Source organism: Tenrec ecaudatus, chromosome 9 (assembly GCF_050624435.1).
Source record: "Tenrec ecaudatus isolate mTenEca1 chromosome 9, mTenEca1.hap1, whole genome shotgun sequence".
Lineage (NCBI taxonomy): Eukaryota > Metazoa > Chordata > Mammalia > Afrosoricida > Tenrecidae > Tenrec > Tenrec ecaudatus.
Window position 1 is genome coordinate 154,261,225 of NC_134538.1, and position 21,840 is coordinate 154,283,064.

The 21,840-nt window shown below is 50.1% G+C and overlaps 1 protein-coding gene and 1 pseudogene across 1 annotated transcript in view; one reads left to right on the forward strand and one right to left on the reverse strand.

The window, feature by feature from the left end:
• Positions 1–21,840, forward strand: part of NUP205 (nucleoporin 205) — a 66,000-nt gene that overhangs the window by 41,933 nt on the left and 2,227 nt on the right. The window contains exons 25-41 of the mRNA XM_075558709.1: positions 287–358; positions 654–811; positions 1,205–1,285; positions 2,473–2,664; positions 5,613–5,871; positions 5,961–6,059; positions 6,748–6,896; positions 8,262–8,453; positions 9,005–9,126; positions 10,559–10,697; positions 11,182–11,308; positions 16,627–16,703; positions 18,463–18,591; positions 18,763–18,889; positions 19,303–19,469; positions 21,178–21,301; positions 21,490–21,618. Of these exons, the coding sequence (XP_075414824.1) occupies positions 287–358; positions 654–811; positions 1,205–1,285; positions 2,473–2,664; positions 5,613–5,871; positions 5,961–6,059; positions 6,748–6,896; positions 8,262–8,453; positions 9,005–9,126; positions 10,559–10,697; positions 11,182–11,308; positions 16,627–16,703; positions 18,463–18,591; positions 18,763–18,889; positions 19,303–19,469; positions 21,178–21,301; positions 21,490–21,618 (2,343 nt within the window). The remainder of the gene's footprint in view (positions 1–286; positions 359–653; positions 812–1,204; positions 1,286–2,472; positions 2,665–5,612; positions 5,872–5,960; positions 6,060–6,747; positions 6,897–8,261; positions 8,454–9,004; positions 9,127–10,558; positions 10,698–11,181; positions 11,309–16,626; positions 16,704–18,462; positions 18,592–18,762; positions 18,890–19,302; positions 19,470–21,177; positions 21,302–21,489; positions 21,619–21,840) is intronic.
• Positions 14,227–15,254, reverse strand: LOC142456589 (tetraspanin-6 pseudogene; annotated as a pseudogene).

Consider the following 21,840-nt stretch of genomic DNA (forward strand, 5'->3'; position numbering starts at 1 on the left):
GCACAGGTTTTGTACATCATCTTATTGCCGTGATTAGGCCTTGACTCTGCTTTAGAGTTCTGATTAACCTCCGTACAGTTGTGAAGTGGGTTTTATAGAAAAGTCAAGAATTCGGGGAATGTAGGGAGACAGCCACATCAGCCTTGGCATTGTAGTTAGCCGTTTGGAAAGGGCTCTTTGACCCAGAGGCATCAGCCTAGAAAGCACGTCTTGGGTTGTTATTTTCTCATCGATGTAGCTGTATGAATTGCTTCTCTCCTGACCCCTTCTTTCTGTTGCTCCCCAGACACAGAAGGTGGAATGGAAGATGAAAACAGGTCCATCTCGGGGTTCCTGCACTTTGACACGACGACAAAAGGTACTGCCTCCTGGATTTGTAATCTGTGTTTGTGGAGTTAACATGTGAAATCACCTGTAAAACACCTGGGCAGTGGCCATGCCTGGGCCCACAGCTTCCGAGCCGGGATGTATAGCATTGTCATTCCCCCCGAGCCCATTCTCATCATGTGACTGTTTTAGCCATATGGATGCTGGATGGAGCGCACTGTTGGCAACCAGGTGTGTGAGAGCTGAGCTCTGCTGTCGATGTCAGCATGGTCTCTGCCTCCTCAGCGCCCTGAAGTGAAAGGGAATTCTTCCCCTTTGTCTTCTAGTCCGACGGAAAATTCTCAGCATCCTCGACTCCATTGACTTCAGCCAGGAGTTCCCCGAGCCTCTGCAGCTGGACTTCTTCGATCGGGCCCAGATCGAGCAGGTCATTGCTAACTGTGAACACAAGAACTTACAGGGACAGACCGTCTGCAACGTGAAGGTGAGGGAGATTTTGAGCATGTGTGGTGGCCTGTTGTGCAGACTTGGAGTCACCAGAAAGGATGAAAGAAGCAAAGCCTCGCCATCGGGAGCTTCTGGTGACTCACTTGTCAGACTTTGGCACACAGGCTGGGCGAGCCTGACTTCGTTGGAAGGTTTGCAGCCTCTTCATAGTCATCCCGCTCCGTTAGCACCCTGTGGGCATTTTCACCGTCCCTGGTCAGTGTTGTGTGCGGCCCTCTCTCCCCCAGCAGGAGGAAGCTGCCTGCGGTCTTGCACTCACTTTCCTGGTGTGGACATCGGGCAGTGCCCTGGTGAAGTTCTCGGTCAAGCCGTCGGCAGCCTTGTGCTACACTACTCACACCTGAAGTGGTTCTGCCTCTCTTTCCTCTAGCTGCTTCACAGGGTCCTGATCGCCGAAGTCAATGCCCTTCAGGGCATGGCCGCCATAGGACAGAGGCCTCTCCTGATGGAGGTAAGCCCCGCTGAGCATGTGCTGTCTCCGGCCGACTTGCAGTTCCTTTGTTAGTGAGCTGGTTGACATTGAAAGTGGAATGGACACTCTGACTTTGACTTTAGTGTTTTGATAAATGCAGCGGAAGTTCATACCTGGGGTACCAAAATGAGCCTGTCCCACCTTTTCTTCCAGGCTAGTTAAAGATGAGGGAGCCCCTGGTGGTGTGGTGGGTTGTGGTTTGGGCTGCTAACTGCAAGGTCAGCGGTTCTGACCCACCAACTGCTCAGTGGGAGAAAGGTGAGACTTTCTCCTCCTATAAAGATTTACAGTCTCCCAGGTCTACCTTTTCCTATAGGGTCCCTCTGAGTCGGCATCGACTCGTTGGCAGTGAGTTGTTTGCTTGGACTTAAGGATGTGTGTCTGACTTTGGGTACTCCCAGAACAGACTGACAGTCTTGGAATCTCACAGGGGCAGTTCTGCTCTGCCCTATAGGGTGGCTGTGAGTTGGAATTACTTCAGTAACAGTGAATTTGTGTTTAAAAAAAAACAAAACTTATCTCCACTCACACCACCTACGCCTCCTGCCTGCAGCACACACTTACGTACATACAAGTTTGCGATTTTCATAACCTTGGCCATTGATAGAAGGAGCCGTGGTGGTGCTGTGGGTGAGGCATTGGGCTGCTAATCAGTCCCAAGGTCAGTAGTTAGACCGACACGCTTCTCTGCAGGAGAAAGATAAGGGTGGCTGCTCACTAAAGATACACAGCTTTGAACTCAGTGCACGGTTTTTCTGGGTCCGCATTGACTCCATGGCAATGGATTTTTGGGGGAGGGGAATGGAATTTTGGTGGAGGGGGAAGGAGCACATTGGTTAAATATTTGGTTGTTAACCAAAAAGGTAGCAGTTCTAACCCACCAGCTCCTCCACAGGATTAAGATGCAGCAGTTCTTACAAAGATGATCGCCTTGGAAACCCTAAGGGGCAGTTCTTGTATTTCTTGTTGTTAAGAGTTGGGATCAACTCAAGGACAGCAGGTTGGCCGATGAACGCATCGGAAATGTTGCCTGCTGTCTGCTGTGCACCAAGTGTGCTTCCAGAGGGCCCGTGGGTGCATTCTGAGTGTAGAGCCTGGGAAGCTGGTGACTTCAGTGAGACCCTGTCTGTCTCTTTGTGACTTGCTGTCTCCGTTGCTGGCCCCAGGAGATCAGCACCATTCTCCAGCACGTGGTGAGCCGCAACAAGCTGCTGCAGTGTCTGCATGCCAAGCGTCATGCCCTGGAGTCGTGGAGGCAGCTGGTGGAAGTCATTCTGACAGCCTGTCCCCAGGACCTCATTCAGGCCGAGGACCGGCAGCTGATCATCCGAGACCTCCTGCAAGACTTACACGATAAGGTGAGGTGCTTCCCGTGCCCCGTCACCCGGCCAGCTGGCACTCACATGGCCCCAGACCAACAGGGCTTGCCACCTGCCTGGACAGTTGCCGAGTTTGTCTTAAGAGTCGAGCAGATGCTAAGATGGTTCTCGAGAAGCAGAACTAGATGATGCTTGCCTAACATTCCTGACCTTTATCATCAAGGCCACCACGACGGGCTCTAGAAAGTGGGGGAGGAATACGGCACAGGAACCCAGTTCCGAAAACAGGCCACACCTCCTAGAGACTGTCACCTCGTTAGGTGACGTCGAGTCCAGTCTGACTCACGTGAAACCCTGCCCGGACCCGTGCCATCCTCGGTTGTTCTTACGGTTGAGCTCATTGTTGTAGCTACGGTGCCAATCCAGCTCACCCGGGCCTTCCTCTTTTTCTCTGCCCCTCCACTTGGCAAGCATGGTGCCGTCCAGGGACTGGTCTCTCCTGGCATCATGCCCAAAGTATGTGAGAAGTCGCCTGGCTGGTCTTACCTCTGAGGAGCCTTCTGGCTGTATGTAGACAGATCTGTTGGACCTTATGGCGGTCTGTGGTGCGTTAATACTTGTCACCAGCACTGTAATTTAAGTCATCCGTTCTTTGGTCTTCTGTAGTCAGTGTCCAACCTTCACAGGCATATGGAGCCATTCAAAGGCTTGGGTCAGGCATACCTGAGTCCTCATAGAACATCCTTGCTTTTCAACATTTTACAGAGGTCTTGTGTAGCAGAGTTACCTAATCCATCACTTTATCTCTTGACTGCTGCTTCCATGAGCATCGATTGTGGGTCCATACGAGATTAAATCATTGACAGCTTTGGCCCAGTTGTGCGGACTTTCACTTTCCTTACATTGTTGTTGCTGTGATCCACACTGAAGGCTGCAGTACTTACCCTTTTCATCAGCAAGCACCTCAATTCCTACTCTCAGCAAACAAACTTGAGTCATTTACATATGGCAGGTGTTAATAAGCCTTCTGATTCTGTGGTCATGTTCGTTGCATAGTCCAGCTTCTCTGGATGCAACCCTGGAACACACCTTTCCTGATCTTTAACCATTCGGTATTTCCTCCCCCGTTCCCCCCCCCCTCCCATTGACAGCCTCTTGATCCACATAGTTTCCTCATGAGCACAATGAAGTGATTTGGAAATGCCATTCTTCTCAAGGTTACCCATAGGTTATGATCCACACAGTCGAAGGCTTTTGCAGAGGCAATGAAACACATAAAATCTTTCTGGTAGTCTTTGCTTTCAGCCAAGATCCATCTGACATCAGCAATGATATCTTTTGTTCCACCTCCTGTTCTGAATCCAGTCTGAGCCTCTGGCAGCTGTTAATGTACTGTTAATGTACCTGTTAATGTACTGTTGCAACCATTGTTGGATGATCTTCAGCAAGCTTGGGAGATTATCTTATCGTTTGAGCACTCTTGCATCACGTGGGCACAGTTACAGGTACTTGACCAAGTAGCTGCTGCTAAATTTCCTGGCACAGAGTGAGCACTTGCTGAAGCCTTTCCATTGGGATTCCATCAAATGTTGGAGCCTTGTTTTGGGCTCTGCTTGCAGTGCACCTGAGACTTCCTTCAGTACCCTTGGTCCTTGATCATATGCTAGCTCCTGAAATGGTGGAATGTCGACCAGTTTCTTCCCATCTTCTTTTGATGCCTCCTGCATCATTCAACATTTTGCCATCGAATCTTTCAAGATTGCAACTCGAGCTTTGAATTTGTTTGCTTTCAGTGTAAGTAAGATCTGCTGAACGTGTTCTTTCTGTGTGTTCTAACGCTCGTTCTTTGCACATTTCATTATAATGTCTAACTTTGTCGTCTCCAACTGCCCTTTGACGTTTTCAGTTCAGCCCTTTGGCTTTATCTTCTTCCGTGGGCCTTTCGAGCAACTGTCGCAGTCACAGCTGTGCTGTGTCTTCATTAAGGTTCTCTGTTCTACTTGGCTCGTTTCTAGTATCCATTGCAACTTAGAGACAAAATGCATGATTAAAAGGTTTATTAAGGAAGCTAACTAGTTGTCATACCAGTGAGAAATGCTCAAGGCTGTTGATTAGGATGTGCCACAAAATTCTGTCCAATCTCATTATAAATGCCCCAAAGAGCTTGCTGCTTTGCTGTAGGCCTCAACTGGAAGCCGTTCTGCTTAAGCTCTGTGGAGCAGCAAATCCAGCTCCCTGAATAAGTGCCCAGAGACACCTCACTTCTGAAAGCCTCAGCCTGAAGGCACTCAGCTCCACTTTCCCATTTAAACGCACCCTGCGCTGCAAGACAGCCTCCTGCACAGAAGCACTCCGCTTTGCTTGGTCCGTGGATTGGAAAGCCCATCCCTTTGTTCCATTTTCTGCCTCCTGGTTCTGCTGCGGACAGCACAGTGCCATCCCCGGGGGTCCTGTTTGCAATTACTCACAGGTGACTCTTACTGGTGTCTCTCCCTGCTTTCTTACTAGACCTGTGCAGGGAAAGGCCATTTGGCTAGAAGGGCCACATTAAGTACCGGTAATTCACCATCACTGCACTCTAAGAGCAAGTTTCAGAGTCTCTTCTGACGTCCACATCGATCTTTTCTTTGTTTCTTGTCTTTTTAATGACCTTTTGCTTTCTTCCTGTGTCATGTTCTGTTGTCCTCGCACAGTACGTCCAAGGTCTTCTGCTATTACTGTTTAATGCATCAGATTTGTCCTTGAGATGTTCTTGAAGTGGAGAATAGACTCCAGCTAGTATTTTGACTTGTGTGTATTTTAGACTTAACTGGACGTACCAATGAGCAATTCAAGGTCTGTTTCACATTTGGCACCTAGTCTTTTGTCTTAGACAATGCAGTCCCTCCCGCCATGCCTCCCATCGTGGAGATCTGCGGGCGCATCACACCCGTGACCGCTGGTCCTGGGGGCAGAGCCCTGACCCTAGCTTCTCCTTCTCCCCTAAGATCCTGGACGACGAGGCCGCCCAGGAGCTGATGCCTGTGGTGGCCGGTGCCGTGTTCACCCTGACGGCCCACCTCAGCCAGGCCGTGCGCACAGAACAGAAGCAGCCGCTGGTCCTGGGGCCTGGAGAGGCCCCCTTTGAGCTCCTGTCTGATGGGGCGTTCCCCTCGGGCGAGAGCCCTGTGCTGGGCTTTGCTTCCATTGGAGACTCGTCCCTTCACATCATATTGAAGAAGCTGCTGGACTTCATTTTGAAGACAGGTTCTTTCCGCTCAGTTCTCTCTACATAGCCGTTTCCGTAGCGACTTCAGCATTAATGCAGAGGGTCCCGCCTTGCTTTCCCTTCTTAGGTGGTGGCTTCCAGCGCGTGAGGACGCACCTGTATGGCTCTCTGCTCTACTACCTGCAGATTGCCCAGAGACCGGACGAGCCCGACACCTTAGAAGCAGGTAGAGTCTGCCTGCCCTGGTCACTCTGTCTTCAGGGATTGACCAAAGGCAACTGGAACGGTATATCTTTCTGTGACCGTGCCAGCATTTACTCCGACGTCTAGGAAGCATGTTTCCCGCTCTGAAGGAGCCCCGGTGGCGCAGTGATGAAGAGCTCAGCCGCTCACCAAAAGGCCAGCAGTTCACGCCCAGGGCTTGCTCTGCGGGTGAAAGCCGCAGCAGGCTGAGTCTGCCTCGATGGCTGTCTTTTCTTTTTCAAGCTGGGACCTGAGTACTGCAAACTGCTAGATAGCAGCCTCATATGGCTCGTTTGCTCTCTATGAAGGGGCTTTTGAATTCTGTGGAAAATTACAGCATCTTTGAAATTCCACTTACACAGACTTTTGAAAATCGCCTCATAGAGTTTTATGACTTCTCCCATGGGCTCCATCCCACCGAGCAGTGGGCATGGCAACCCCATCCTTAGAGCACAGCTTACGCTGTGTCTGTGGGGCACAGCTGGCTCTGTTTTCCCCAGATAGGTCCCCAGAAGTAGAGTTTCTTAGTGTGAAGTTTCATCGTGAACACTGAGCAAGGCTGTTCTCGGGACTGCTGTTAGCGTCTTTAATTATCGGAGGAGCTGATCACTCCATTACCAAACTGCCCTTTCACTAGGTGCTTCCTCTTTGTGTCTGTGTCACCCTTTCAGCCAAGAAAACCATGTGGGAGCGGCTGACCGCCCCTGAAGACGTGTTTAGCAAGCTGCAGCGAGAGAACATCGCCATCATTGAGAGCTACGGCGCGGCGCTCATGGAGGTGGTGTGCCGGGACGCCTGCGACGGCCACGAGATCGGCAGGGTGAGCACTGTGCTCAGTGCAGTGTCAGCTGAGGCCACTTGGCCGAGTGGTGTTACGCATGGGCCCAGTTAGTGGTAGCTGGTCCTCTCTGCCTAGGGGCTGGAAGTCTGAATTCCGAGTGCCGACTCTGGAGGAAGGCTTTCTCTGGAGTCTCCTGGTTCTAGGAGGTTCCCCGCACAGGGAGCACGGGTCCAAAGATGACCCTCAGCCAGGCTCTTGCTGGGTGGGTAGTAGGCCCCTCGCTCTGCCCACTCTTCTTTCCTCGTCACTCTCGTAAGATAGAGGTGATGCAGGCACACTGGGAAACACCTGCTGTTGGATCCAAGCTGGGCCTTGATTCAGGCTGTTGCATGCCACCCCAGGCCCCTTAAATCTGAACACGCATGACCACACAGGGCCACATGAATCACGGCCTAGCCAAATGGATGTATATGTTGTGGGAGACACAGTTTAGTCCATGACACACAACAGATTTTTTTCACTGTGCTGTAGCGAATGTGTTTATCTGCTGTGATTTGGGACTTACTTTCATTTTATAGTTTTGTTCAATTTTGTCCAGAACTTTCCCCTGGACTAGCCTTGTGGCTGACTGCGTGGTGAGCCTGACCGTGGTAGAGGCAGCGGAGCCGCAGCGCACTAGGTCTTTAGTGCACAGAACGCTGACCGGCAGCCTTAACACTGGGCTGCTCTCCTTCCACCTGCTGCCAAAAGGTGGTGGTGCTTGTGTTTTTGTGGCAAGAATTTGTGTATTTCTTTAAAATACTGGCATGTGGTGATCGCCTCTTGTTAGTGGGAAAACTATATCACATTGACATCATGTCTTTGAAGGTCTTGTAATAAAACAAGAATTAGAAAAAACAAGACTTAGAAATAGGATACGAATTGTACTATCTATTGAGCTCTCCCAAGAATGCAGTCATTTTAAGAAGCCAGTAGAAGATGAACGAAAATGCATGGATTGCGTTTATTGGACTCCTGATTTTTATCCTTCCATTTCCATGTATCTAGGCTTTATGTGAAGCACATAGGAAGTTTACAGGTCAGAAACCAATGATCTCTTTTTAAAGACTCTTTTTTTGACAACACACAGTGGCTAGACTGCTGCAATATGTTCATTGCCGTTCTTTCAGTGTGTTAGCTGTGTTTCAGAAGGATCCCCCAAAGCTTTGCTTTTGATATGTAAAGCAAGATTCTGGGTGCAAAATTTTCCATTTTGTCTTCTGGAACACACACAAACGAGGCAGTTATTGTAAACCACCTGCGACCTCACACTTGGGGCTGACGCAGAGTGTTCACAGGGAAGGAGGATGGTGGGTGGTTTGGGGCCTCATGTGGGAGACCTGTGGGTATGCTGTCTGCCCCCAGATGCTGGCCCTGGCTCTGCTGGACCGGATCATCTCTGTGGACAAGCAGCAGCAGTGGCTGCTTTACCTGTCCAACAGCGGCTACCTGAAGGTGCTGGTGGACGGCTTGGCGGAAGATGACCGGATTCTGCAGAGCTTGCTCACTCCCCAACCGCCCCTTCTGAAAGCCCTTTACACGTACGAATCCAAAATGGTAAGTCAGGCCCTGCAGGCCGTGGGACTTCCTCTAGGGGCTGATACCCAGGGCAGAGCGTGGCAGTGCCCTTCAATTCAAACCCTTTGTCATGTCAGCTGCCTCACGTGTGCACACTGGTACCAGTGCGGGTCTGCGGTAGGTGGGTATCCTGAATGTGCATAGGCTGTGTGGGTGGGATCCTGAGAGTCTGGCTGATGATGCTGATGCTGTCCCTGTCCCCCTGTTCAGGACATGGGAAAGAGAGAGGGGAGCCGGGCCAACTAGACCACAGTCACACGTGCCTGGGCTGATCCTCCTGGCAGCACAAGACTTCCAGTAGAGTACAAACCCCAAGCCCCACCCACTGCCCTCCAGTCAGTTCTGACTCGGAGTGGTCCCACAGCCAGGGTGGAATGCTCCCAGTGGGTTTCCGGGCCTGTACCTCTCCTAGAGCAGATAGACTCAGGGGTCTCCTGCAGAGTGGCGGGGTACGGAGCGCATAGTCCCTGGTATATGTGGGCCCTGGCTGTTGACTGCATCGCCGTGAATCTGTCTGTAACCCTCCCCAGGCATTTCTCACCCGAGTGGCTAAGCCCCAGCAAGGCGCTTTGGAGCTGCTGCGGGCCGGGGTGATCGTGCGGCTGGCACAGTGCCAGGTGTATGACCTGCGTCCTGAGATGGACCCTCAGGGGTAAGTATCCCCCGGGGGAGGCCCAGAAAGTGGGCTGAGCAGGAGGGAGCCTCCAGCATAGCCTTGGTGTCACGTGGCATTCTCTTGGGCCCTCCTCATGTATCTGGATGTGGCCTCTGCCGTTGGCTGTGCGTGAAGGAAGGTGTGGGCATGCTGTGTGTTCTAGGGCAAGTGTGAGTGCCCTGCACAGTCAGTGTGCAACCGGACGGGCCCACCTTCATCTTGTTGGTAGAGTGGCTATTTTCAGTATTATTGAGAAATTTGATTAATTGTGGATTTCCTATTTCTGGTGATATGTCTACAGATTTCAGAGTTTTCCCTTTTTAAAAAAATTTTTTATTTTTTAAATTTTATTGGGGCTCATGCAACTCTTACCACAATCCATACATACATCAATTGAGTAAAGCACACTTATACATTCGTTGCCCTCATCATTCTCAAAATTCTCCTTCTGCTTGGGTTCCTGGAATCAGCTCATTTTCTTCCCCTCCCCCTCACTCCCTGTTCCCCCACTCCCTCATGAACCCTTAATAACTTATAAATTATTATTTTATCTTATCTTACACTGCCCGGCGTCTCCCTTCACCCACTTTCCTGTTGCCCATCCCCCAGAGGGGAGGTTATATGTAGATCCCCGAGATCGGTTCCCTCTTTCTACCCCAGTTTTCCCTTTTTTTACCCCCTCAATGCCTGCTGCTGTGAGAGCTTTCAAGCAAACCCCCTTCTGGTGGAATTCTCAAGGTTCAAGCTTTTGAGCAGGTTTCTCTGGGAGTTGAAATGAGGTCTCTCTTGTTTTTCGAACTCTGCCTGTTCCACATACCCTGCTGGTTGCAGGCTGACTGAGGACTACGGAGTCACGCCATCAGGTTTATCTGCAGAACTCTCACCCCCAGAGGAGAAGCTTCTTTGTTTGATGCTTCTTTCTGTGCTTCCACTCCATCTCCACAACCCTGCCCTCATTCGCTCAATCCACCAGGCCACAGACCTCACCCTGCCAGCAGTTCTCACAGAGCGGAATTGATCAGGCAGTGTCGGAGACAGAGCCCCAAAGCGGAAGTGCTGCTACCAGCAAACCTCTGCTTTTTAACAGTCTTTCTTGTCATGGACAGGGCTCCCTCACCTGCAGTGGGAGGTCAGAGAGGTCGAGTTTTGTTTGCCTCTGTGTCTTACCCACAGGCCCAGGGACCCCTTGGAGCCACAGGAGCGTCTGAGGTTTGGTGTTAGGCATTGTCTTTTCAAAGTATGCAGCTTTTCTTTGATGAAATTTGAAACATTCAGATAGTTCTTCCTTGACTACGGAAGCTCTCTGAGCCAATAATGATGTGTGGGAAGCACAGAACTCTTTGTCACATGGTGTCTGTCCCGCTGATGGAAATGGGCTGGTCAGGGACCCCTTAACCCTCACAATGTTTTCCTCTCTCTGCGCTGGTAGAATGTTTGGCCTGAGGGACCTCCCAGTGTTCATCCCTACCCCGGTGGATCGGTACCGGCAGATCCTGCTCCCCGCCCTCCAGCTCTGCCAGGTCATCCTCACATCCAGCATGGCCCAGCACCTGCAGGCCGCGGGCCAGGTGAGCGCTCTGGGCGGAGCAGAGACATATGCAATCCCATGTGGGTGCTGAGCTGAGTCAGGAATGCCAAGGGCTCAAGGTCCAGTGGACTCTGCCCTTGAGGGATGTTGGTCTGCTCTGGTGCCTGTGAGTGAAACCTGGGAGCAGACGAGGGGGTTGGGGGACAGCACCTCGAGAGCTGCCTTTGCCCTCCTCTAACAGGAAGTGGTCACTGCAGCTTTGAGATGGAGTTCCAGCAGCATTTACTGCGAGGAGGCCAGTGCAGTGCTCCCTACAGAATGTGCTAAAGGCCACATCTAACTTAGAAGATTCAGAGGGGGGACTAGTTTACATAAGCAAGTTTTCTAGTAGGAATATAATTTTTCCCTGTAAACTCTAGCAATTTTAATTTCATTGTTTTTAATGAAACCTGGTAAAGAGATGTTTCACACAAAGGTCCACTTGGCTCACACCTGCCCCCGTCTCCTCTCTTCCCGTGGCCTAGGTGTTGCAGTTCCTCATCTCGCATTCCGACACTATCCAGGCCATCCTGCGCTGCCAGGACATCAGTGCGGGCTCTCTGCAGGAGCTGGCGCTGCTGACAGGAATCATCAGCAAAGCTGCACTGCCCGGTGAGTTGATTCTGCTGCAAGTGCTTCCAGAACCTCTTTACAGACCAGCGAACTTTACCAAGAAGCCAGGCCTACCAGCACCCAGTCTGTTGTCAGTCTTACTGCCCCGCAGGGTGCCCAGGGCTGGCATCTTGGTGGAGGTAGACGGCCACCTCTTTCTCCCACGGGGCAGTGGCTGGTGGTGGGCTTGGACTGTGACCTTTCTGGGACATAGACAGAATGAGGCCTCAGTGTGTTGCGGCTGTCCCTGAAAGGATGCAGCTGCTGTCTGCAGGCTGCTTTACAAATGAACTATGTCCCTTTTCATAAATTTGTAACCGATTAAAAACTGATGAAGTCTGAATTCTTCGTGATAGGAGGACACTCAAACTGAACCCTAGACATTGTCATAGTGGAGAAAGATAGGAAACCCCCAAGTTTGTACTGAGGTTCCTCTCCCCTGGAAAAAGTGCATTATGTTCTTGGAGGTTAGGGGTGTGTGAGGACGGCTGAGGCGGCCTGCAGTTTCATGTATATTGTTGTGGCTGGAGACAACGCCCACCAAGCTGAGTGCACCAATCCAACAGCTTCCACCGGGACACTTCCGTGCCACTGATGGCATTCTTGGAGGTGTGCAGCCATGCTCCCCCTTCCTTTTCCTTTCTCATAGCATTGACCCGCTGGCCCTAAGCTTCCCATTGTGTTTGTCTTGGCGCTTAGTTGCTTGTTGTCGATTTGATGCCGTGTAGATAGTTCTGGAAAAAGCAACCATGCTACTTATGCCTAACTATCATTTGGTCTGGTTTAACGATGACTTCAGGGGTTCATCCAGAGTCCCTGGATTTAGAAAACTGAAGAGTCTCTTAAATTCTGTTTTACATTTCCTCCTTTTCATCGGGATTTTTCTAATGCTTATCAAAATATTCAGTAATCGTAGCCAGGCACCTTCAGTTCTGATCTCATGGTGAACAATCCTCTTCCTAATCCTGATTTCTCCTGATTTCCCTGTTGCTCCATGCCAGTGAAAAGCAATTACTGTGTCTTTGGTGACGGCCTGGCTGCAAGCTTTAAGATCCCAGGCACTATGCAAAGATCTCAGTAGAACAGAAGCACGAAACAGCATTCTTAAGACCAATTACCTGGGCTGCCCTGTGAAACCATGACTCTGAACCAAGGCACCAAAATTCCTGAAGCGCTTTGGTTGTTCGTAAGCAGCCTCTGAGCTAATTCTTGTGTTATTGTGGCTGTCATATATCACGCGGCTTTTGGTAGTTCGACTTCTTTCAGGTGCACAACTTAGAGCAGATATGACCGACTGTGCACATGCACAAGCCCTCACCCCACTCCTGCCTTTGTAACCTCAAGACACGGTCTCGATCCGTTTGGCTTTTCTTTGTTGCTACTTTTTCTTTTTTAAAATTTTATAGATCATTCTATTGGGGGCTTTTAAGCAGCTCTTGTAACATACCATCCATCAGTTACTTGAAGTACATTTGTACATCTGTTCGGTTTGGCTTCTCTGATCTTTTATGAAAGTGAGGCGCTGTACATTGCTTGCCTTTCTGTGTTTGGCTTCTTTTGCTTAGCACAGTGTCCGCAAGCCCCGTCCATCCTGCAGCAAGAGGCAACACTTGACATCTTGTCCTGACAGGATCAGTATTCCGTTGGGTGCACCTCGTTTTGTTCCTCCAGCCATCCGTGGTGGGCTTTTAGCTTATTGTCTTTTCACCATTTGATTGTTGTGAGCATTGATGGACCCATTTCCTCTGAATCGCTGCCTTCAAGCTAGGGTGGAAGGGCCAGTCCTAGGTTAGCTCTGCAGCCCTGTGGGCAGGGTTACGTGTCGGGCTGTGGTCACCATGTAGGCAGATTGGACCCACCAGCCGCACTGCTGGAGAAGGATGAGCAAGTCAGCTTCCAACCCTGGGGAGACAGTTCTGTCTTCTCTCCTGGAGGGTGACGATGATCTGGAACTGACTGCATCGACGGTGTGCGCACACGCGTGTGTGTGTGTGTGTTTAGGAACCACCACACTGGCCGCCGTGGCTGTGTCATTGTGATTTCCGCCAGCAGGCGATAAGGACCGCTCGCGGTCCTCGCATCCTTACCAATGTTGGTTGTTTCTTCTTTTCTTTTAAATCGCAGTCACCCTAGTGGCAGTGAAGTGGCATCTCTCTGTGGTTTCCATTTGTATCTGATGGTTAATGATACCGGGCTTCTTTTCAATAGATCAATCGTATCAGGAAGAGCTGTACTGTCATTTCCACAGTCAGTTTTAGAACGTTTTCTTTTTCTTGTGCTCTTGTCACTGTCTCCCCCACTTCCCCCAGCTTCCCCCAAGGAACCGTGAATGCAGTTACTACCTCTATAGATTCACCCTTCTTGGATTCCATATACCGAAAAACATACAACAACTCAAAACAGTCAAAAAAGCTAACAATCATAACAAATTAAGAGAAAAAAACCCCAGTTGGGAAGGAAACCGAGCATATTAAAAACTAGAAGAACTTTAAGAGGGGCCAAAGGAAGATCAGAGTGTAAGGTTTCACCGTGGATGCTCTGACATCCCACTGTCTAGTGCCTTCTGCAGGAGAGCAAGACCCCCCACCCCTGGTCTGCGCTTCGTCCTCATGGATTTTTTTCCTTTCACCGTTTTTGCTTTTTAAACAGCTAGAACTCTTAAATGTGTCCAAAGGGCATCCAATCACAAGTTCCATATTAAACTATTGTCTTTTCTCCGGTGCTGATAGCTGCTGTTCACATCTCTCTACCCCGATCAGGGTCTTAATCTATGTAGATCCTCCCCGGTCACCCACAGCCTCCTGCACAGCTGAAGCGCTCCCTTCCTGTCATTAGATTCGTTTTAGATAAATAGTTCCTGAGGAATTTCTTCCAGCTGATACTTGTCCTTTCATTTTTTTTTTTTCCCTTTACAATTTACTAGCTCTTCCAGTGTTTCAGGGCAATAGGAGATGTTGTGATGATCTAACAGGAATGGGACTTAAGTGGCGGACTTTGAACATATTGAGCAAATGTCGTTTAGTCAGCCTACTGGACTAATGTCTTGATTGTGTCAGTCTATTGGTGAGTTGTCTCAGTGGCTTTTCAGTTTATTGGGCCAGTATCTCCCAATCAGGCGATCTCATTATTTCCTTCAAAAAGGGCTGACAAGTGTTCTTACACTTAAGTTGGAGAGGAGTAAACCGCAGATCTGTTGGCTACACTATCTCATACTGGTTATTTGTTATGGCACGAGAAAGGCAGTAGGCGAGAAAGATTCCAATCAGCTGAAAGCAAGCCACTCCAAATGACAATCCTGCAACGATTCCCATTTCTGACTCTGTTATGGTCGTTACCTTTAGAAAGCAACCTTCGTGGTTGACTTCACTTGCATCTTTGTTCGGAGTACATTCGGTTTTACAGCAGCTCTTTGGGTATCTGTGCTGCACGTAATAATTAGTAGCTTCCCAATCTGTGTATTTGGTGACACCACAGCAATGCAATTTATTCTGTATCTTGTCTAGTGCATCACTTCTATAATCTCCTGTGGTGTTATATTGGGTCAGAGCTTTCTCATAATTATTCTTAAAGCTGTTCTTAATCTCGTGCCTAAAAACAAATCCAACGATGGCAGCAACCAGTTCGACCAGAAAGATTAGAGTCAGGAACATTGCATACAGTTTTAGCATCCAGGCAGAAGCTCGACAGGTAGCCAAACAGCCAAAGGCGCCCAAAAGAATAATGACAGTGCCAGTGCCAATGAGCACGAAGGGGACAATGGTGGCCTTCTCATTTAAAAGGGAACAATAATTCTCCAGGCTCACCTTGCCCCAAATGCCAACAGCAAGAAGGATAACACCAGTGATCCAAAGACGAAAGTGTAGATCAAGAGCACGGTCTTGAAACAAGTAATGACTGGCTTAGTCTGTAGTCTCTGAGAAGGCGACGCCATGGCTCGCCTAAGGCCCCCGCACCGCCACGCCAGGCGGTCGGAACCAAGGGAGCGAGCCGCGGAGACCCCTTTCATTTTTTTTAAGTAAAGTCTTGATGAGCAAAAGTTCAAAGTTTTTCTCAGGGCCCATCTTTTTTTTGTCTTTGCTCTTTGTGCTTTGTGCTCCTCTATTAGGTAATCCATTGTTTATTGTCAAAGTGCTACTACCACTGTACTAAGAATCCTCGTTTTATACGTGTAGGTGCTTAAATTGCACAAAAGATTGAGTTATTTTTATGTGTATGCTGTGAGTCATGGATCCTATTTGGTTTTCCTGAATGTGGAAATCCTTTTCCTAGCACCATTTATTGGAAAGATTATTCTTTCCCTGCAAATGGACTCAGCACCCGTGTTAATGCTCAGTTGGCCATAGATGTGTGGGTTTACTTCTGGTCTCCATTGGACGATGTGCCTGTTGCTATGCCAGTACCAGGCGACTTTGATGGCTGCAGCTTAAAAGATAGAATCAGTGGGTTTAAAGTTTGGTTTTTATTATTGTCGTTACATTTCCAAGAAAATCTAATTTTTACTTCTAACCATTAACCTGCCGCATAAATTACCACCTCCTAGGAGAGTTTAGAATATGAAACCCACCCTAGGCATAAAAGGCATTGCTTTTTTCTCTTAACCCTCCATGAATGCATTCCAGTGTTCAGGTTGCATGCGAATGAGCACATCAAGAAAGGCATCTGATTTCTCTAAGCCCTGCCTGTGTTAGTCTGGGTACTTTAGAGAAACAAATCCACAGAAATATATGAGAGACTATTATATAAAGGTTAAATGTGCATCAAGAAAACATCCCAACCCAGTGCTACTGAATCCCACAAGTCCAACATTAACCCATATGTCCAACACCAATCCACAAAGTCCTCCTCCATCTCACAAAGTACAGGAAATGACGCCGACAGCAGGAGGAAAGCCGAGTCAGTGAGTGTGTAAGCATCTCAGCGCTGGCAGGGGTCTCCACACAGGTGCTCCAGCACCCAGGGCTGCATCAGGGTAGGTCCATGCGGCTTCTCCTCAGGGATGTCTTGTAGGGAGTGAGCTTTGCCAGCTGAAGCAGGGAACTGGCTAAGGCAGCTGCACCCTGGTCCAACTATCACAAAGCAAAAGACCTGAGAACTAGAAAGGCGAGGCTCACCGATCCATTTCCCTCGGCCCTTCAGTTAACCCCACCTGTGTTTATCGGCCAGGTTGGCCCAACACACTAACTGCCTCATTGCCCTGGCAAGGGTCTGCGTGTGCATCATAGGTACATGCGACCCATCAGGATGGCTTTTCCTAGTTTTCTGGCTTTCATTCTGTGGATTCTAAAATGAAACCTAAAAGCACATTCTAAATCTTGCAGGCATACTGAGTGAACTCGATGTTGACATCAATGAAGGCTCACTCATGGAGCTCCAGGGACATATCGGACGGTTCCAGGTAATGGTTCCTGATTTCTTCCAATAGCAGTTCAGCTCTGGCTCATCGACTCTCTTTGAGAAACGTTCTGATGCCAGTCCCTCTCAGAGATGCGTGTCTGACACTGAGCTCCTCTCTGTCTGTGGGGTAGTCTCCGCTGTCACTGAACCTGACTGGAAGGAACACCTGGTGTTGAACAGAATTGAGCACCATCGTTTTTAAAATGTGCTTGCCATTGTTAACACTGCGCTCCACTTGTTGGTTGTCTGTAGTTGAGCATTTCTGTAACACTCATTACGAGTCGCTATCACGACCAGCGAACTGCAAGGTAAGTGTCGCACTGGACAGTCAGGGATGGCATGGGGGCAAAATGGGGGACCAAATCATCCGAGCGACCAGGCTGACTGGTCTGGTAGAGACTGGTGGGACCCCCAAGACTATGGCCCTGAGTCACCCTTCAGGTCTGGATTGAAATTCACCCCCTTGGTAGAATAATCTACCACTTTAAATCAAACGGGCACATTTAACCAAACTCAATGCCATGAAGTTGATGCCAACTCATGACGACCCTTTAAGACAGGTTAGAAATGCACCTGTGAGTTCCCAAGAATTCTACTTTTTTTTCCTTTCATAGTCCACTTTAATTTAGCTGATCAGATTACATGATTAGGATTCTGATTGTAGTGTATTAATTTTTACATTACTTGAATTGCTATCTATACTATCTTGCATTTACCCTTCATTAATATGGCCTCAGCAGTTATTTAGATTCTGTATTATTTTTATTTATTTATTTATTAAAATCATTTTATTGGGGGCTTGTACAGCTCTTATCACAATCCATACATACATCCATTGTGTCGAGCACATTTGTACATATGTTGCCGTCATCATTTTCAAAACAGTTGCTTTCTACTTGAGCCCATGGTCTCAGCTCCCCATTTCCCCCTTCCCCCATCCTACCCTTATGAACTCTTGATAATTTTTTAAATCATTTATTGGGGGCTTTATTTAATCATTTTATTGGGGGCTTGTACAACTCTTATAATCCATCCATCCATTCATTGTGTCAAGCACGTTTGTACATTTGTTGCCACCACTGTTTTTAAAACATTTTCTTGAGCCCTTGGGCTCTTTATGGGAGTAGAAAGCCCCATCTTTTACCTGAGGAGTGGCTGGTGGTTTTGAACTGCTGGCCTTGCAGATGACAGCGCAACACATAACCACTACACCTCCTGGGCTCCCAGCTATAGGTACACACAAACACACACACACACATGCCAGTTTGCCGCAGAAAATTCCTTGATGAATGTTTAGATAATATTTGGGACTAATTTTTAACAATTGGGCTTCTTTTATTGACCTGCAATCAAATACATCTGCAGAAAGATGAATTTTAATAATTCTGACTCCAGTTGGCTTTGTGGAGAATACGGTTGATTTCAAGCAGCCCCTCCATGCTCCTCATGGGAGTCTGCTTGTTTTGCTTCACATTCAGGAAAGATAGGCCACTGATCTTGAACTTCCAACCTTGATATAACTGGAGCCCTGGCGGTTTCATCTTGAGCTGCTAACCTCAAAGCCAGCTGTGTGAAACCACCAGCTGCTCCGTGGGAAAAAGACAGGGCTTTCTACGCCTGCGAAGAATTACAGCCTGGGAACCCCACAGGGGCAGTTCTCCCTGATCCTTTAGACTTGCTGTGAGTCAGAGTGGACTCGATGGCAGTGAACTTGGTGTTTGGTTTGCCTCGACATCAACAAAATCTCTTTTCTTGCTCAGCGTCAGTGCTTAGGACTGCTCACCCGCTTTGGTGGCTCTGACAGACTTCGGCAGTTTAAGTTTCAAGAGGACAATGTGGAAGGTGATAAAGTGAGCAAGAAAGATGAGATCGAGCTGGCCATGCAGCAGGTACGGAGGCTGGGAGCCTTGATGTGTGTCTTAACCGACGTGTTATACTTTTGCAAATACTTAATTTAAATAACAAAGACTTTGCACTGGTGAGGCATTTTAGAAAGGGTGCCATGCTATCAGGTCACTTTGCAGGCTGACGCCGTTGGGGCGGCTCTTCTGTTACTGTAGATTTGTGCCAACGTCATGGAATATTGCCAGTCGCTTCTGCTGCAGAGCTCCCCCACATTCCAGCACACGGTGTGTCTCTTCACCCCCAGCCTTTCCGAAACCATGAACAGAGACGGGCCTCGGCAAGGTGAGCCTGGGCCGCCTGGCTGCGCGGGAAGAGCGCAGTGGCTGCGATGGGCCCCAGGGAAGCACATTTGTTGCTGTCATGAGTCGCTAATGGGGTTTTTCACAGGCTTTTTAAAGAGTGGTCTGGAGCTGCTCTTGGCACAGCGCCAGGAGTCTGGAGCGCTTTCGAGAACGGTGTCGTGGGGTGGGGAGCATTTCCTGCGGCCAGGCTGCAGGAGCCCTGTGGGGAGAGGGTGGTTTTGAGGAGTGGCACACCTTTGATCTGCCGGCGGTATTTTAGAAACGCCTGCCTGGTCTTCATGATGGCTTACCTGCCCTCAAGTGTCTGGGCACCCATGTTTTAAAGCAGGTCACGTCAAAGTCCTATCAAACAATGACAAGCCCAGTGTGGTTTTATGTCATCTACTCTGTTAGATACGCAAGCACTGGTGGTTCCCTGTTGGCGCCTGCCCGGCCTGGGCATCATCCTCTACCTGCTGAAGCAGAGCGCCAACGATTTCTTCACTTACTATGACAGTCACCGGCGCAGCGTCAACAAGCTGCAGAATGTGGAGCAGCTCCCACCTGACGAGATAAAAGAGGTACGGACGGGCCTGAGGTGCTGGCCTAAGGCCTGTGAGCGGGGTGGCTTGGAGAAGCCACACTCGAGCACCATGCCCCATGAGCAGAGCGCCTCCTGGTTGGAAAATAGCGCAGGGGCTCTTGTTCTAGAATACCAGTTTCCGGGCTGGAGGAAGACAACTGGCTCTAAAGCTGATCACATGCCGTGAAATTGGTAGACTGTTGGGGACCATCCAGTTGGCTCCACCACATAGGACGCTGTCCGGTCCTGTGCCCCCCTCACTGTTGTCATGTTTGATCCCGTTCTCGCAGCCCGGTGTCCATCCAATTAAGACAACTGTTATTCAAATTTACTAACGCTAGTGATGACGAAACTGAAGAACTCTACCAAATTCTTGAGCCTGAAATTGACCAAACACTATGTATATAAACATCCATCCGTCTGTGATGTGATTGTTCTCTCTAAGCTGAGCTCTTCTGTGCCCTTGGGCTTTAAGCCGGGGGTCTGGCTCAGCGCTGTTTCAGGAGATGACCACTGTGGCCTTCAGTGTCTCCACTACCTACTCGCTCCTGCAAGGCCCCTGGGTGGCCGGCCTGCCTTCTTCCCCATGGCCCATAGATCGACTCCAAGGGGGTGTGTGGCCTGGCACCTATGCACTCTGCTCAAGTGGCTGTGCAGTCGCCAGTCCTATTTCAGCCCGGTGTCCTCCGTCCCCCTGCTGCTCTCAGGAGGAGGGCACAGGCACTGAGTGCTTCCACTTGGGCGGCCCCAGCCAGAGCCGAGTGCTCTCCCTTATTGACACGAGGCGCAGGTGGAGGCTGCTTCCGCTTCTCCTGTGAGGGACCAGGCACAGGTCACCTCACTGACACACCTGGTTAGCAGGTAGAAAGAAGGTGAGATTGGGGTCAGGTGACACCCACCCCTACCCTCTTGTGTGGGACTGCCGTTTCAATCTGCCAGTCTTTCCTCTGGTATGGGCAGCTCGTGGGTCTTTTGCGGGGAGATGCTAGTTCTTGTTTGGAGGATGGTGACCTCATCCTAAACGCGCCCCCCCCCCCCCCCCCCCCCGCCAGGCCCGCCACAGGCAAACCCAGGGTTAGAATGTGAAATTGAGCTGAGATGCTTATTGGAGAGAGCCTCAAAGAGTTTGTGGAAAATGGAATGAAAAGATAATGGTAATTTCCCTGTCAACTTGAGCCTTTTGAGAGGAGTGGTTGGAGAGACTCCAGTGGACTCTTGTTTTGTTCTGCTCTGGACGCTCCTTCCCTTCTCTCCAGAAGACTCCACATGGCTGGCAGAGATCTCCCCGGACACTGAGATCCTCACTGCCTGGGAAGAAGTCGTTGTCCCCTGTTTAGTGTGACAGTACAGGGGTTGGTGGCACTCCCAGCCACCCACGATGTCCCTTGGGACGGAAGAGCTGCTTGGCTGGCACTGAGAAGCAGGCGGCCATGTCTGCTGTGGAGCGGCTGGCAGGCTAAAACCACTGGCTGCGCTCAGAACCCTGAGCCCTAAGCCGCGGGTTAGGCATCAGATTGGAGTCGCCTGTCTGGGGGACGAGGCTAGCAGAGGCAGTAGGGGCGGCATTTGTGTGCGAGTTCGTCCACTCCTGGGACTCCTGTGTGCCCTCCTCTGGCCGGGGGCTTCCAAGAGGTTCTCCAGTGATTGCCCTGTTTCTGCCTGCCCGAGCCACTCTCACAGTGCACCTTGTTCCCTTTCTCTCTCAGTTGTGCCAGTCCGTGCTGCCTGCCGGAGTTGACAAAATCCCCACCGCACAGAAGTACGTCCTGGCGCGCCGGCGCCTGGTGACACTCATCAACAACCGCGCCACCCTGCTCTCACTCTGCTCCTGTATCCTTCTGCAGTGCTCGGGTCTGCGGCCACCGAGCCCCCCAGGGCCCTGCACACAGCTGGGTGCCTGCCAGGGCTGCCCGTCAGATGGGGGCAGTGCACCCATGCCCAGCTGGTGTCACCGCCTCCTCTGCTTTCTTCCTGCCTCTCACACTTGATCCGGGGCTTGTCCTTAATGAGTGCTGCAGTCATCATAGAGACCTGCCTGTTCGTTTTTTGGCGCCACCTGGAGTACTACCTGCTGCACTGCACACCCCCCGACGCCCAGGACCCCTTGTTCCCCTCCAGGACCCTGTGTGCCGGCAGGAGGCTGCAAGGTAGGCTGGGGCTTTGTTTCTGCTGGGGACAGAACAAGAGCGAGAGGACAAGAGGGATCAGAGCTCCTTAGGACCTGGTACGATGTTATGGGGCTCAGCAAGCACCTCTTAGAGGCGGCCCATAACTCCATGGTCAGCCTTGGCCCTGGCTCAGAGCCCACGGGCATGCCGTGGCAGGAGACAAGCTAGAGCCCTGTCCTAGACTGGTGCGGTACCTCCCCT